Source organism: Pezoporus flaviventris, unplaced genomic scaffold, assembly GCF_033815535.1.
Source record: "Pezoporus flaviventris isolate CSIRO_AGI_PZ_B2104156 unplaced genomic scaffold, CSIRO_AGI_Pfla_v1 ptg000036l, whole genome shotgun sequence".
In the NCBI taxonomy this organism is placed as follows: Eukaryota; Metazoa; Chordata; class Aves; order Psittaciformes; family Psittacidae; genus Pezoporus; species Pezoporus flaviventris.
In genome coordinates, this window is record NW_026892584.1 from 14,130,521 (window position 1) to 14,147,952 (window position 17,432).

At 44.1% G+C, this 17,432-nt stretch overlaps 1 protein-coding gene across 7 annotated transcripts in view; it reads right to left on the reverse strand.

Moving 5' to 3' along the window:
• Nucleotides 1-890: 890 nt before the first annotated feature.
• SMOC1 (SPARC related modular calcium binding 1) overlaps nt 891-17,432 on the reverse strand; it is a 138,543-nt gene continuing 122,001 nt past the window's right edge. For 3 of the 7 annotated variants that reach the window (XM_061463242.1, XM_061463244.1, XM_061463245.1), the window contains exons 11-13: nt 13,247-13,494; nt 7,058-7,108; nt 2,072-4,297 (exon numbers count right to left, since the gene is read on the reverse strand). In XM_061463242.1, coding sequence (XP_061319226.1) covers nt 4,281-4,297; nt 7,058-7,108; nt 13,247-13,494 — 316 coding nt within the window. In that variant the 3' untranslated portion in view covers nt 2,072-4,280. Of the gene's footprint in view, nt 1,297-2,071; nt 4,298-7,057; nt 7,109-13,246; nt 13,495-17,432 lie in introns of those variants that run through there. The other 4 variants (XM_061463243.1, XM_061463249.1, XM_061463248.1 and 1 more) reach the window with 4 other exon arrangements.

The following is a 17,432-nucleotide window of genomic DNA, read 5'->3' on the forward strand; positions in this document are numbered from 1 at the left end:
CAAATCCACATTGGCTATCACTCATCCCTGCATTTTCTGCTTTCATTGTTGAACTTGCATCTAAAGACAACAGTCTACTAAGGCCCCTTTCTGCCTATCTGCAAACAACCCAGCCTGTGACTACTATACAAGCAGAAAACCTCCCTTTGGGACTGCAACTGTCTTCCCTTTGATGTGCAATAAATGAGTTGGCTCCTTATTAACTGTAAAAGATTCACATGTGATCAAGTGAAATGACATAGCGATGAGAGAACTGGTCATATTTGTTTGATGGGAACAGTTCATGGCCTTTTCCTGGTGCTGCAGCCTCTGATGAATGTTACCTCTCCATAGCCTAGAAAAAAAAGCATGTTCTACAATAGCAGCAGCTTCCCAGCATAGCTTATTTGTCATCTGTGAGGATTAAAAGGTTTTGGACAACAGCTAGAAGATACTGTTTCAAGCTCCCATTTTGTGAGGCCTGACCTGCAAAAGTATGAAGGCTCCCTTGTGAAAGGGGATGAGGAGATGTGAGGTGCAGTGCCTGTCTTCAAGCCCTGGTTTAGGGAGACTGTGCTATGAAATCGCACTTTGCTGTGGGCGCCACCTTCTGAGGTCAACTCTTACTCTCCTGCTGAAGCTTCACAGCCTTTCTAAGCAGCCTGGGCAGATTCAGGGAGCTGTCACCACACAGCAGTACTCTGGGACATGTTTTAATTTATCCTGGAGGCTTACACACAGGAGCGAAACATCCCGTGAACTCAGATCCCAACCAAAGACTGACACATGACTCTACAAGCAGGAAAGTCCCCTTCCCTCTCCTTTGGCACTGTGTAGGTCACAATATCATGTGGAATAGAGAAGTTCTGGAAATCAGGATTCAACAAGAAACCACCACAAGACACTGGAGCAAAAGTTATCTATTTTATTACAAAACCAAAATCAAACAGATGCCTTTCAGTCTAACAAACAATGCCATAGGCAGAAATGTGCTGGGGCAGGGTAAGTCCAATATAAACTCAGGCCATGGAAAGCAGTGCCTTCACATGGATGAATCCCACTGTAACGCAGTTCCATCCAACACACCATGTCCTTGGTGTATCAGCAAAAAAGGAAAGATTTTTGCTTCTGGCAGGAAGAACAGATGACTTGCACAATGGAGCCCTGGTTCTCTTCTCTATTCCAGCTGTTTTTCAGCTGTCATTCAAAGCAGAGCTGGAGAGGCCAAGGAGGACTTTGAGGATGAGGAGAGACATGCCCAGGGTCTGCTTCCAGGCACAAAGCTGACACTCCCCATGCCCCACCTTCAGTAGGATGCTACTGATGCAAGGCAGAGAAGAATGCTTACCACTGATAGATAAGGACAGGTTTAGCCTGGCAGCCAAACATCTGGCAATAAAAGTAACAAGGGAAGTGGGGAGTGGAGGCACTGCTCTCTTCTGATGAGTACAGGCTGTTTGGAAAGCTCACAGGGTAGGTTGCATGAATCAGGGACGGTATTGTCTGCATGATCGTCCAATAAACAAACCCAGAACACATAACCTAACCTCTGTCTGGACATTACACAGTCATGCTGGTTGGGTCTTGCTTGCCAGTGTACAAGCAGAGCCTTTGACTTGTTTGGTGAAGGTGAAGGGGAAAGCATTATAACGCTTGGACTTCAATCCATCCATAAAGCTGAGCATAGAAACATGAATCCACATCAGTACCAAAGCTGGCATCAACAGCCATGCCTTGCTTGGCTTCCTTGAAGAACTGACGCAATTTTAATTGCAAACTACATGTGAATACAGGCTTTTGGAGGGGAAGGACATAAGGGTGAGATAAAGGAGGTGTGCAGAAGGATTTATGTGACAGGCAGGGGAGTTGGCTGTTGGATGGCTGGTTTACTGACATTTCCAGAAGAAAAGATGTAGTGACTTTTAGCAGCTCTGCAGTCCCTTGGCACTCCTGTGGAGCATTGCCCTACCCCAGTGGCTGGCTGACAGAAGTCCTATAGGCATCCAACTGGCTGTTTTTGACGGATGCAACTATACATAAAGAAAAACCAAACAAAACAGAAAAACCCACCAAAAAAAAAAAAACACCAACCCAGCAGCCACAGCTTTTAATTCTTCAAACTAGCATATTAAAAAAGGAGAGGGTTTTGTATTGTTTGTTTTACAGTTGGATTCATTCTTTATTCCTACAATAGGATTAATGAGTGACGCTGGCATTTCTAACTATATAATAAACCAAATCATTTCAACAAACAAAAGATGTGCCCTGGGCATTTAAAAGGAGAAGATGCAATCAAGAAGATAGGATCTTATAGGCCAAGAGAGCACATACATTGTATGCGAGAAACCATGAAGATCCAGCAGCAGGATCTGCTCTTGCTAAGAAGATAACTTCTTTATAGTCTGTTGTTGTGATATATACTTCAGAGATTACCAGAGGTGTTTTCAACCATGCCAAATGCTTTATTTAGCTCAAATCTGCTTCCTAAATGAAGAGCTATCACTAAGTAGTTACTTATTGAAAGATTTTTTGTTTAGTTTTTCTGATTTTTAAACTTTCTGGTTTGTCAACAAGGCATTAACTTACTGCATCAGGACACTCCTGCTGTGATGCATTTATGTCATGCTATCATCATGATATCATGCCAGAGTGAAGATGCTGTGGTACAACATCTTTTACCAAAGCAACAAAACCTCAAGGAACAAGCCCAGTCTCTCTACAGTAATGCAATGCTATTACAAGAAATTGTTGGTATGATCTCATATTAGCATGGCATGTCATCATCTCTGATTACAGAGATGAGAGGCACAAGGACCACTAGGCCTGAAGCGGGAGGCTGCTCAGAACATTTCTTATGAACAGGCAAGTGCTGCCAGTGGTTGGAAATGCACAAAATAAAACACTGTGGCCCATCACACTCTGTCCAAACCTAGGACTGCCAATACCGGTGTCCCTGTCTTACTGCTGACTTTACAATTGTATCTGAGATTAAGTAAGAAACTACTTTGGAAAAACTGCTGGTAGTTGAAATAGACCCTGTGGCTTCCCAGAACACCAGGCTCCTCAATTCAAGTCTTCACTATTTTTGTGACACTGGGGTGTGATAACTTGGGAGGCACTGGTAACAGTGCACAGGCTGAAGTGGACATTCTAAGCTAGGCAGGCACACCACTATGCAGGAGAGGAGCTTGGGATTCATAACCACCAAAGACAAGGATAGTCATTGCAGACAGGTCTTCACTAATGAGCATAGCCCAAGCTGTAGTATTGAAACATTAAGTAAACCAGACTCTTGGAGACCAGCAGCATGATTGCGTCTTTCTGCACTGTCAGCAAAGCAACAGGAAAGCTAATGCTGCTTTTAGCAGGCCTCGCATATTTTTATTGTTGTACAAGATACAGATGAATACTTTGACAGAGGAAGATGCAAGACTTCACTCCACTGACTCTACTAGGCCTATGGCTCCTACTTCCTCCTACAGTGTTAGAACCCCAAGGCATGGTACATCCTTGCTGAGCATGTCTTCTGAGCCTGGATAGTAATGCACTAGCAATTCACTTCTTGCAACAGGTGCAGAAACTACTTTTGTATGTCCTTAATATAACCCCTTTTTATCCCTATGTTAAGCAGCACACCAATACTTAGGCGAAATCTGTGCTGTCTCAAAAGCCCAATTGCTTGTGAGTTGCACAGGGCTTTACAGTAAGAAAAGAAGGATTCAGCTGCTCCCAGGAAGCACTTAGTACCTGGGCACTTCATGCACATCTGTAACCACATGCCATGCTGACACACTTGCTCCTTTTTGCATGTGGGTGTTAAGGTTTGCAACTGAATGATGGTTTGGTGGCAGAAATGAATGCAGTACTGTAATCCATTACATGCAAAGTCTCCCTCTAACCCTAACAGCCTTCAAAAGCAAAGGAAGGAACGGAACAGTGACTCCAACCCCTGTACAAGACAACTGTACAATTTACATATATATTTATATACAGTATATAAAATTCTTTCTTTGAGTCCCAGTGAACTCAATTTTACGGCATCAGTAGCTGTTCCAATTTTAAAAACACACGATTCTGCTTCCCCCCACTCTCCAAAATATTAGATAATGGCATTGAAAAGCAATTAAAAACAAACCCAAACCAATTATTAAAAAGTGCAAACGTTCTGGGTGCCACTTCTGCTACGCTGGATGTTGCTGATGCTGCATGCTTGCTTGCAAGCAGCAAGGTGTCTGTCCGTCTATTGCTGGATCTTTGTTTCCTTTGGGTCGGCTCCTGCCTTCCCTTCCTGTCTTCTGCTGCTACACCAGGCGACCTACTGAGAGGTGGGGTGGATAAGGAGGGAAAAAAGAACAAAACAGAAGCAGCGAAAGTGAGGAGAAAAAGACAAATTAAAACCAAAGGGGCACCTGACTGATAAAGATGCAGTACAGCTTCTGCTGCAGCCGTGACCCCAGAAGGCTGAGATCCCAGAGTAAGCTGTGAGGCTGAAAACAGCCAGAGGCTAGTGAGACAGCCTTGCTGAAAAGAGTGTTGAAAGAATCACATGGAGGCCTAGGAACCAAATTGTTTTTAAACATAAACCACAACTTTCCTCTCCCTCCCCCGCCTTGGACATGGGCATGCTGTCTGGGAAAACAACTGGTGCAACGTCTCTCCCTCTGCTCTTCCACCTGCCATAGCTGATGCTGCTGCCAGGCTGCCCAGCCACTATCTCCTCCATGAGCCATAGCCACCCCTAGCAGGCGAGCCACCTCTTATTACCTCTTCCCACCTCCGCAACAGCACAATGCAGTGCTCTCCCTGCTCCATAGTTCTTAGAGACCTGCCTGCACAGGGCACTCTGAAGCCTACCAAGATACTGAATCTGTGGCGGAGATACAGAATGCTTGGAGCTGGGTGTCCCAGGAACCTGCTGAGCTATTAGCGTCCCAGTGAATGGTGCAAGGGTGCTGCTTGGCATTTCAGACAGATATGCACATGTCCTGGGTTCAGCAGTAGCAGTCATTTTTTCTCCTTCTTAGTAGCTGGTGCAGTGCAGTGTTTTTGACTTTCGGCCTGGGAACAGTGCTGACAACATCAATGCTTTTAGTTACTGCTCAAATGTTTAGACTGAGCAAGGACTTTGTGAGCCTCATGCTCTGCCAGGGAGGAGGGGAAGCCGGGAGGAAGCAGAGACAGGACACCTGACCCAAACTGACCAAAGAGGTATTCCATACCACAGCACGTCATGCCCAGGAGGTAACTGGGAGTGAGCCGGAAGGGCTGGGACTGCGGGGTTGGAGGAGGTATCGGTCAGAGCTTGGCCGGGCTGGGGGGGGCGAGTTATCGGTCAGCTGGTGGTGAGGTGTTGTATTCTCTTCCCTTGTTATTTCCTTTATCATTGTTATTATTGGTGGTAGCAGCAGTGATTTGTGTTATACCTTAGTTATGGAACTGTTCTTATCTCAACCCATGGGAGTTGCATTCTTTCGATTCTCCTCCTCATCCCTCTCCCTCTGGGAGCAGGGGGAGGGCAAAAAGGTGGGGGTGGGGGGTGGGGGTGGGGTGTGGGTGAGAGAGAGACTGTGTGGCTGGCTTGCCAACAGGGCTTAAACCATGACAGCACATCCCCACGCTTTTTTCTTCAGGAGGCTTTTGTTAAGCCCCTCATCAAAGGTTCTTAAAGAGTCAAAGCTCTTACAGGATCAGAGCAAGAGCTCTGTGAATTAATTACAGGTGAAAACATGTAGAAGAGAAGGCAGAAGTATGGATTTGGTTCTTGGAAGGAGAAAGACAGGCCTCACTGGGATCAGTGTTAATTGACATGCCCTGCCATGGGGGCCGAACGATGTCAAATGCAAAATTATTCCAGATTTTAAATTGACTGCACAGCTCTGGAAAAGGCACTCACATTGCTCAATAACCAGCTCATAAAACCAGCAGATTGACTTCAATGTCTATACATGCAACATGGTATGTGAGTGGGGAGTAGGGATGACCTGTCCTACACTAAGTGACTAAGAAATAGGCTGCAGCCATAGTACAGAATCACGAAATCATAGAATCAACTAGGTTGGAAAAGACCTTTAAGATGATCAAGTCCAACCATTACCCCAGGACTGCCAAGACCACCACTAAAGCATATCACTGAGGGCCTCATCTATATGGTTTCTGAACACTTTCAGGGATGGTGACTCCACCACTTCCCTGGGAAGCCTGTTCCAATGCCTGACTACCCTTCTGGTGAAGAAATTTTCCCTAGTATTCAGTCTAAACCCCCTCTGCTGTAGCTTGAGGCTGTTACTTCTTGTCCTATGCAATATTTGAATGCCTCCGCTCAGCTTTTAGCAGCAGGCAAAAATGAAATACATGATCAGAACCAAAGACACACTAGGAAGCATCACTACATCATTGTATAAGGTTTAGCTGATCTTTATGTTCAGTTCTTGGTTGAGCCCATCTCATTATGACCAGATAAGGTACCCAGAAAAGTAAGGAGAATATCAAGAGGTATGGGAAGACCTCAACATGAAAAGGAGTCTAACTAGACATATGTTGGAGGCTATAGAACAGCAAGTGGCAGGAGAAAGATAGGCAAGGGAGAACAGCCCACTATTTCTCACAGTCCAAAATGAGAAGCACCCAATGAAACCATGAGGCAGCAGGTCTAAAAGCAAAACAAATCAAATAAAGCCTGATGAAAGGGTGTGATTTACTGCCACAAAATACAGAGGAGACACCTTCACAGGGACAGAGAAGAGTCTTCATGGGAACTTGTCCATGGAGTAATATAAACAAAAATGTTACCTAAATCATTGCTCGATAGAAGCAGTGAGAATAGGGAAAGAGAGTGCTGATCCAATAGCTGCAGTATCCCATTCTAATTCCTTAGCAAAGTACCCTGGCTAAAGACACTAAAGTGCTGGACTTTGAGATGATGCAGCAGCTGTGTGTTAGTACATTCACATCTCTTGCGAACAACGTCTTCCAGCTGTTTCTATATTGGTCTTCGTGAACATAGGAGAGCAGGGGAGAATGAACTTTGGGACACATGGTTACCACAGACAAAAAGGAAACATTTTGACAAGATACTCACTGAAAGGGTTAAGGCCTTGTCTTTTTCCACTGGGGAAACTGCTCAGGCTACCTGTAAAATCCAAGAACCACATTAAAGGCAATAAATGCCGTGGCATGACAAAGGAGCCTCCCCACTGTCTGCTGCCAGAGGGCAGGCTCAAAGGAGCTCCTCTGAGCATGCACACAGCAAGTCCTACCAGCACTGCTTAAGACTCATTCAAGTGTCAGACTAACGTGCTTGAAATGAGAGACGTTAAATACCTGGTGTTGTAGTAGTTGACCATCATGAAATCCAGAGGTTTGGTGTGGGCAAGAAGTAACAATTACAAGGTTAAACTAAACTGTGGAAGGAGGAAGAAGAAGAAAGGAAGAGTGCAAGTAGTGCCATGAAGTTTCTCAAAACAGCTTTTGCTAACAGCAAGCAAAATGTCATGTAGAAAGGGGGAAGCCAGAAGAGAGTGAAGGTGCAGGCAATATAGGTAGCCCAAATTTACTAGATCTTTACCTTGGACCAAACAATCAAACAGGTGCCTAAAATCAAAGACCTGAACTCATACCTGGAAGAAGGGCAGGGGCAGTGCAGAGCTGTGACTGCATCATGAGACACCAGATGGAGCTCACAACAACGGCTCTCACCTCAACAGTAAACCTGTTCCTACCATGTGCAGGGTACAGACAGCATGTAGTAGACATCAGCTAGGGATCACAGAAGGTCTAGAAAGCATGTCACATTTCCTGCTAGCTGCTTGGTCTGATTTCAGATGAGGGGTTAGCTAGAAATGGGAGCTCCTGCTCCCTGCCAGAAGCAGTAAGCCTGTTGCCACTCTCTACTCCAACCCAGCCTATCTTTGATTTGTATATGTGCATCTGACCTGATTGCACAGCTTTCTTTGCACATTAAGTACTTTGCATGCTGGCAGCGAGAACACACTTTGCTCTGTGCAAGAGCAAGATGAGCTCAGAGAGCAGGGATCGGACTGGGGAAGCCTTGGGGGACAGGAAGCTGGAGAGCAGGACAGAAACAGAACCACTGGGAAAGGAAAGAAAGGGGGAAAGAAAGGTGGCAGTGGCTAAGTTTGAAGTGGGTTGCAAAGCATAACCTGTTGGCTTTAGAGACTGTTAATAAAAGAAACTGTATAAACATGGTGAGTTATTTCAAGGTCCCCACATGCCAACCTCAGATCGGCCATCTGCCCTGGTGAGATCAGAGGAACCATTGTTCACTTATTTCTGTACCCATGTATAAAAAGCAGAGGTTTGCTGCCAAGAGGCAGACTCCTCTGGAGCTAATTGGCACTCTCCCAGGGAGCTGGCAATAAAACTCCAGGCAGTTATGAGCCATGGTACCCTCTGGCCAGGCTGCCCCAAGGGCCAGGGGCCGAGCACAGCCAGGTACACAAGAAGACATCCAAAAACCCACGTTTTGCACTCAGTGCACCTAAGCCTACAGTGCGTTGCTGTGAATGAGACCTATTTGTCTTCAGAAAGAGGTGGGGAGCTCCAGGTAAGTTGATGCAAAAGGTAGGGAGCATCCTCAAAATGGCAGGGATACTCCAGCCTGGGCAGCTTCATAGGGCTCTGTGCTTGCTGTGGCACCATACATCCATGCTGGGAAACTACCCTGAAGCTCATCACCTCTCGTTCCAAAGGCAGAGTATTGCCTTCAGCCAGCTGCCTTCAATAAAACACACGCCAGGATGTATACTTACAGAAATCAAAACCCCTCAAAAACAACACTACACCAAGCATAACGTTGACATGAAAGACAGGAAGGAACATAGCAGATAGTGACAATTGGTTATTAACATATACCTGGGAAGCCCTTGGGTATTATAGAGTAACATTCCATCATTGAGAATGTTTTATAATGCAAAGTATTTGCTCAGCCTCACAAGTATGCTATTTTGGGTAACAATTCTAGCCATGCTGGATTAGGCCAGGTGTCTTTCAAAAGGAAGAGCCCCAGGGAAATCCTGGCAGCTTCTTCTAGGTAGAAACAATCAGACTTACCAAGTAAAGCTTTAACCTTTGATGGGGGAGGAACATGTTACCACAAGCCTTACCTTGTGTGCTCAACACAATAAAGATGTCCTGATTCATAATAACCATCAGTAACTTCCCTCAAGATTAAGGGTGAGAAACTATAGCCCCTCTACTGAGCTCCAAAGGGGGATAGCTGAACAAAGCAAACAAAACCAGGCACTGAATCAGTGGAGCTCGTTTACATTCTAATCTACTAGGCTAGATATATTTTTTATATATATGTATATACACACACATATATTAGATGCCCTATGAATTTCCTTTTTATTAACTCAGTTATTACCTGGTTACAGTTTTCTTATAGCCTTTTACACTATTGTCAGCTTTCTACCATCATCAGTCCAGAGGCCTTTCCCAGGTGACTGCTCCTTGCTACCTGCTACCACACAGCTGCTCACACAGCAGTGATGTGGAGCATCTTCATTCCCAGAAGCCTCCCAAGCATGCAGAGAATCAGTTACTTCTCCAGATATCAGTAAGAAGGGTCCCAAACATCACTGAATGAAATCTGTTGGTTAGATTGTCCATTATTTTTCCTTCTTTCTGTAGTATTTGCCCAGCTCCAGTAGAAAGTGACATGCTGTTTAATTACACATGCACACACTCTCTCTCTTTTTAATTAAGACATTTTTATCCTGTTTCTGGACTGTACTCTTGGTAGCTGGCTGTTGGCACAGAATGTGTCTAGGTTCCAGAAGTCCTCACGGCCTGTGAAACGCACCCAACACCTACCATCTGACACGCTCTTGGATGGCAAAGCAATCACGGGATCTGAACTGGCAGAAGGAAACTTTCTGTCAGCTGGTGGAGGGACACTTCTTTGCGGTTTAATCCCTTAGCTCGTCTTTGGGCAGGCACAAAATGCTGACTTTGTCTTCTGAATTTGGAAGAATATAGAGGCAAAACTCAGCTCCAGCATTTTGCAGCCAGCACAACCAGTATAAGCCTTGCTCTGATCTGCAGTCCTCCTCTCCAAGATCTCTGAAATCCAATTAATCTTGGGACCAGTAACGTTCCAGCAAAGCTTTAAAATGCATGTCTACCTCTTCTCAAGGACCCTGCCTTTTGACTAATGCAGAGAGCTAAATTCGCTCTTAGATCACAGATGGCTGCTCCCCCCTTAACTCAGGCTGTGCAGACTGCACTGATGAATACTAACTTTAAACAGGCTGTAAATCAGTCTATTTTCCTTCCACAATTCCTCAAACAGACAATTCTAGATCAAATGATGGCAAAGACTGTTTCAGGTGTGCTCCAAGCTACAAGCTCCCCACTCCTGTTCTTCCACAATTTAAGAAACCATTGGCAGGCTTCTGCAAGTCCTCAAGCAGCTGGCTGTATGTGGCTACTCCATTCTGAGATCCAGGAATGGCATTTTTCCATCTGAGTTACCTCTGAGAGAAACACATCTGGTTTAAGCAGATGGGCAAGAGCTGTGCAAAATGGCCACCAGACCTAGCAGATTTCCCAGTAAGTTTCTGGGTCATCATAAGGATGGCAAAGAGGAAGGGTTGCTGGCAGACTGGGTAACTATTTTCCTGATTGAAGAATCACTGGCTGGCAGCATCACGTATTAGGTTACCACAGGCATCAGAGAACATGCTGAGAAGGGGAAGACAGACAGAACTATGCTTCTCAGACAGGTTTGATCCTAAGTTGGAAAGAGCTCAGATTCAGGTTGGTCCTTATGAATATTCCAACTGAATCCTTCCACATAAATCTTACTTATTTAGACCATCTAGTGCTCAAGAGGCATATAACAGTGCTGATTTATCTATGCCCTGTGCTTCCTTCACACAACATTATTTCCACGTTTGGATGAAGCTGGCAAACCCCCCCCCCAAAACGAAAAACCAAACCAAAAAACCCAACACCAAGAACAAGACCCAAAATACAAAGGCAGAAGCCTTAGAGTTTATTTTCCTCAGCATCCCAAACCCCATAAAATTTGTATTCTTTTCAAAATCATGACAAGTGTTCAGTTTGCCTGGCAGGAGGCACACTCACCTGGAATGATAACCCATTTCTTTTTAGTCCTTACGCTGCTGGATACCCAACCAGGATTTGGAACATCTGAGGCAAGTTCATTTGAAATGAAGTATATCAAGGGGAAACGATGATTTTCCTTGTCTCCCTCCAACCCTTCCTCATCCAATCCAGACAAGAAAAAACTTTCCAACAAAGCTTTTGTTGAAATAGAAACCTTTCCATGAGAAGTTTTGGTTTCATCTGGCTGGCAGTTTACAAGTGAAAGTATGTCATCAAAAAGGTTCCTAACTAGCTCTTGGCTTGCACCCCCAGTGACCTCAGCCCCAGCAGATGTTTGGAGGCCATGATACAGAGAAAGAAACAGACCAGCAAATGCACAGACTAGTTGATTGACTAAATACACCAATGATGAGGATAAGGGAAAGATGGAGAAAGGGTAAGCTACTGGTTATTTCTTAGTTTCTTGTGACTAGAAAGCAGAGCCAACATGTCATCTACCACCTCACAAATTCATGCCTTCTTAAAAAACATCCATTTACAAACTTGCTTACTGAACCTCTAAGAACCTCCCTCAGTTCTTTTCTGCATGTTAGTACCTGCTCCCTGCTCTGCCTCCTCCACTGCTTTTTAGCCCTCAATATCCTTTAGCCCCGTTCAGTCCTCCTTCCAAATAACTTGGCCATTTATCTTTGATCCTCAAGGCCCCTCAGGCCTTCAGTATGTATGTGGAGCTGTACCTAGTATAAGGTCAGAGCTCCTTTTTGCCCACAATCCTGTCCTCATGCAAGAGAATAAACCATGAAAGGTCAAGCTGTGCTCTCAACAAATAGTTGGGCAATCAGGCACTCACATTGTCTCACTGCTTTCCTTTCCCTTTACACAGGCTCAAAGATTCACGTTTTCATCCTCACCCTTATTTTTTTTACCTTCCATAAACTACACTTTGAACACGTGGTTGGCCAAGTCAGCAGATTCCAGAAAGCCTTATTCCGGGCCAAATAGCAATAAAACTCATTTGGCATATTCATCTTATTGGGAAAGTAATAAAATTAAGGAACACGGTTGCTATTTTGGTATGTCATTCCTCAGCAAGGTACCAATGACAAGGAAAAAACTTCCACTGAGCTAGGGAAGCTGAATGCTTCTCACAGCTGACAAGTAACGCAATAGGCATATTATGATAACTAAGGTGCTTGCAAAGCACCTAGAAAAGGCAACTTCCCAACACCCAAATGCGCTGATTCCCTTTCCAGTCATGTTAAACCTGAAGTAAGGACTAAGGTAAGGTTACGCCTGGAGAAAGAAAGCTACCCACCCTTCCCAACTGGCACAACAGTTATAACAAGAGCTCTCCATCCAGCCAAAACACCTGCACAGGAAATTAGTCCTTTGGAATCTCCCTGTTTGCCTTCTCCTGCCAAGCAAGTCTGTCTACAGTCAAGAATGACTGATAATTATTGAATTTGGGTTGAACAGTTTAAATTCATAAAATTTCTAAAAATATCAGTTTGGTCAGGTCCCAACAGAAGATGAGGTGAAGAATAAAGTGGAAGAAAAGGAAGGAGGGTGGGCTGGCTCCTTGGGCACTAAACAGAAGGGAAAACATGTTATTAATATGCCCTATTTTATACCCCAATCTTAAAATGTAATTTAACTGTGAAATAGGGCAACAGTATAGCCATGTGCTTGCTTTCTGAATTGTTCCCTCTGCATCATCCACCTTCCTGTGTGCTGGATTTAGCAATGAAAATGAATATTATTTCTGCTAGTCAGCAGGGTCTCTGGAGAATGACTGGGTCTGTGCTGGCTCATACATCATTCAGCCTACGTAGTTTGAGACAACAGAATATTGTTACCAGTGTATTACTCAGAAGGGACCTGATCTGAACTACAGTTTCCAAGGACTTCTTACAGTACAAGTAGGATTCTGGGCAAGGCTCATCTTTTTGCCCTGTTTCTGTCTAGAGGTTAGCACAAAGGTCTGTGGTAAGGGACGTAAGACAGAGCCTTAACACAAATAACTAACTACATGTACATGGCAGGGCATTAATTCCACTTATTTTCTCACACAAACTGGGGCAATTTTGAATCACGTAGGAGAAAAACAGCTCCTGAGTTTGCTGTAACTCCAGGTCAGTCTTTTGTTCGCATGCAATGGGGAAGGAAAGGCACTCACCTCCTTCCTTGCTGACTCCTAAGCACCCTTTCAGTTCCTGAAGTGAGATTGACTTGTCCTTGTTGAGGTCACAGTAGTCAGTGAAACGTCGGGCACATTTCTTGGGCTTGGCTTTCTTCTTCACATAACGCTTAAAAGGCTTCAGCTCCCGCTTGTTGATGTCATTGCTGCTGTTGTTGTCCAGCTGACTGAAGTACCAGTGTACCACTCGCTCCTCCAGCGTGTGGCTGGGGTCTGGCTCGGAGAACCTGGAACAGAGGAAGCACAGGCCCCCGACAAGCAGGTGCTTTCACCAACGCTGTCAAGCACATGCTCAGGAGCCAGAGCTGCTTGCAGAGTCAGACACACGCTGTGCCATATTTAGAGCAGGCAAAATACGTAGGTACTACAATCTCCTCCTTTTAGTTAGGCTCTTTTGAGATTAACTTATTCTAAAAATGTCCTTCAGCATTGACAATTGGAGCCAAGAGATTCCTGGAGACGGATACCCTCAGTAGCTCTGGTTCTCCTCACCCTAGTTGCTGAAACTGCCTAATCCCAGAAGGATCCCCTTTAGAGGGCAAGAGGCAATCTCCATGATGCTTTTGACCCTTGGGCTCCCATTCAAGTTACCAGGAGAACAGCCATGAGTGTCTGCTGTCATGGTAGTTTCTGTGATAGCAACACAGAAACTTCCATTTCTAAACTTCAGAAAGGGAACAAATTTATTTTATGCAAGCCACATTCAATATTCGAAAACGTCCTTGGCAAGATGCAACATTTTGCTGTATCTATTTATATGATCTGAACTCCTGTGCTGTATTTTGAGCATATTTAATGCTTTTCACATGGTTGATTTATACACAAGAATTCCACAGCAGACAAGCACCACAAATCCTTTAAAAGTAATACTATGGAACTGGCAACTTCAGTTTGCTTCATTTCTTACTCGTCATGATATTACAAATTTGACATATTTGGCTCGCATTTTCTTACTCTAGACAACAATAGATAGTATCAGAGAGGAGAAGAGGAGGAGGAGGAGGAGGAAAAGCAACAGCTGAAGATGCATGGATAGAGAATGTTGCCATTCAATATCAAGCCATCACTGAACAGACACTGTTATGTCATATCATTTAAGTGGTGACTAGTGCTCTGCAGCAGCAGTGGGAAAGGGGTTATCCCTCAGTGATACCAAGAACCAGGGAAGAAACTCTTTCTAAAGAAGAATTTTTTTAGAACCGCACTAAGCTATTGTGTCTGTTGTCCATGTGGTGAGTGTGCCAAGAGAGAACACTGAAATGACGCTGAAATGAAACTGAGACTCAAGCCTGTCTCCTCCGAAGAGTAAAGCATTTCAGTGCATTGGAATTAGTGGATAGGCAGTCAGACATGCTACACTGGCACTGTTTGCTCTGACTTATTCCAGAAGGCTTCTCCATATGCTGCCTAAATTCCTTCCCCAGCTAGGAGAGAAGGACAGTTGCATGCTGCAGGCAGCCAGATTCTGGTGTGAGTCGGGGGCATTCTAGCTGATGGAGAAATAAGAACCCAAGTACCTTAAAAGAAAAGCACTTTCACACTGTCACTGACTTTGTTTCAGAAACTGGTAGGATTGATATTTAAATGGTCACTGAAAATGTCTTTGTTTAGAACTTGAAGGGAGAAAATTCTTGCTGACATTCCAGTATGACTAGTTTTGCCTCTAAAATGTAGCTATGGAGTCTGAAAAATAAAAGCCCCACCTTACCACCATGGTAAACTAAATCACTAGTGAAGGGGAGTCTGCAACCCGAAAAAGCAAGAAAGCAAGCAAGCACTGGAGCTTAGGTGGAGAACAGAGATCCCCATTAACCTTCTCATATAGCTTTTACAAATGAGAATGCAATTTAGAAAGGTAGCCCCTACCCAGAGACATCCGGGTCTTCACAATAAACATACACAGTAGGGAGAGGCAAATAAATTGCACATTTTCACCAATATTTTACTTGAAGCTATCTCCATCATTTAATTCTTAGTTGAGAAGCAGCCTGGTATTTAATCACAGCATCTGGTCAATGCACAGTGGGAGAAACACTGTGAGGGAGGAAGAAGAGGTCAGGAATAAGTCTGGCTTAGTTTTGGAAGCCAAAATACAAGGCAAGCCCCTTGGAGCCCACCTATGGACAAGCAGAAATTGCAAAACTCTCCTAAGAAAGCTAAGGGAGTGCCCGGAATCTTCAGATCCTTGAAACTGTATGCAAAGACCACGATGACAGGAGAAAATAAAAACACATCCTGTTGCTTGTTTTTATGACATTTATGAACACAGCCATTGGCTTCTCTCCCTTTTGGAAATGAGCTGGCTATCATTCAAAGACTAGCATGCTTCCAACAGCCACAGGGAAGTTCTGTATTGCAAGGGACAATATTCTGCTTTTGCTGAGATAGAGGAATAAATCCTGAGCATTTGCATGCAAGATTCACCTCATCCACACCTTGGTCTGTCCTTTGTTTCCTGAAGGCCAACAGGAACTGGAGAGGCAGAAATGGAGAATATAGCAGAGCATCTTAGAATCAACAGCAGAAAGACAACACACAGGAACACAACCTTCTTAATACTTCCTGAAGAGACACTCAGAAGCAGGACTTAGAAGTGCCTCTTTTTCATGTACACACCAAAGAGGAGCTCTTATGAGATACAAAGAGAGGCAGTATAGCTCTCTTCAGCACTTCCATAAAGAAAATCAGGGTAATCCACAGGCTAATACAAATACATTGACTCATGAGGTGATGATATGTCAATCTTTGCCATTACAAACATGCTGAGAGCTCATGCTGAAAACTGCAACATCCTCATGGAGCTAAATGGAATTAGTTTAACTGCTGTGATTGTAGGAGGAAGGAAGATGCAGCCATTTCTGCATTTTTACCACTTCCTTTGGCTGGCTTAGCAGGACTGCAGTTCCTGAGTTGGTTGCCTGCCCTTTCTGATTATCATCCAGAATCCCAGCACAGGAAAGATACACATCATCTCAGTGCAGCCATGTCCCCTGGCTTGTGAAATTACACGATACAATAAAGAAGGCTGAAGTTACAGCACCGTATCTAACTATCTTGACTTTGATGGCTGCCCACGCAATATGCTTTTGCACTGTACATGAAACGTGAACTGATGCAATGTCACAGTAACATTAGCTAGGTGCTAAGCCACCTAGCTTTGATGATGTGCCATGACAACAACCATACCTGCTAGCTCAGCTGAAATAAATCTAGGGGCTCTAATTGTCCTGCAAGCACAGACTTTGCAGGAGTATTCCCAGAGGAATTTCCCCTCTGTTACCTCTCCATTGCTGTTGCAAGAGAAAGAAATCGGCTCTCAGATGCAACCTCATTTGTTGGGCTGCCCCTCTACTCATTCAGACCATAAAGAAATCAGAAAAAACAAGAAAGAACAAAACTGTACATTCTCAACTCCCAGTAAAACATCATCTCTTTCTCTAACACCATTTACACAAAAATCCACCGAATTCCAGTCTCTCAATCCAGTGCTGTAGCAGCTTTGTAAGACCAAGTAAAGACAAACATTACTAAAATGCAGACGGCCACCTTAGTCTTCTTGTGCTGATGACATTATAGCTGTACTTACTTTTCTTCCTGAGAGTTCCTCTTTAGCACTCTATGGCAGAACAATCAATCCTAAAGAATGAGCGCTGGGGAATTGAAGAGCTCTGTGCAAGTTGATTTTCCAAATCTAACCTGCTATTGCTGGATTGCTTCTGTACATAAGCCAGCAAATTTAGCTCTATTATGCAGCACAAGCCCACCCACAGTGCAACAATGAAGAGAAGCATGGGCTGTCATTAACAGCCTGACAGGGAAGCTACTCTCTCAGCTTTCTCAAATTTGCTGGCATCAAATATATAGTCTTGTCTAAGTAGGCTTTTGCTTCTCCTCCTGTATAATATGCTATCAACTCCCTCATAGCAGAATACTTATTTCTTAGGTGGCTTGCTTGGAAATTTGTGGGTTAAAATACTGTTATTTCTAACATTACTATTTTCTAGTAGAAAAGTTTTCCATACTCCCACAGAACACTCTCATATCATCTGCTATAACTCAGGTACAGGCAGAAAGCAAAGAGGCTATGAAAAACAAGGACATGCACTTTCGCAGCTGCACTGAATTCCAGAGCAGAGAGAGAAGAATATGCCAAAATATCAAATAG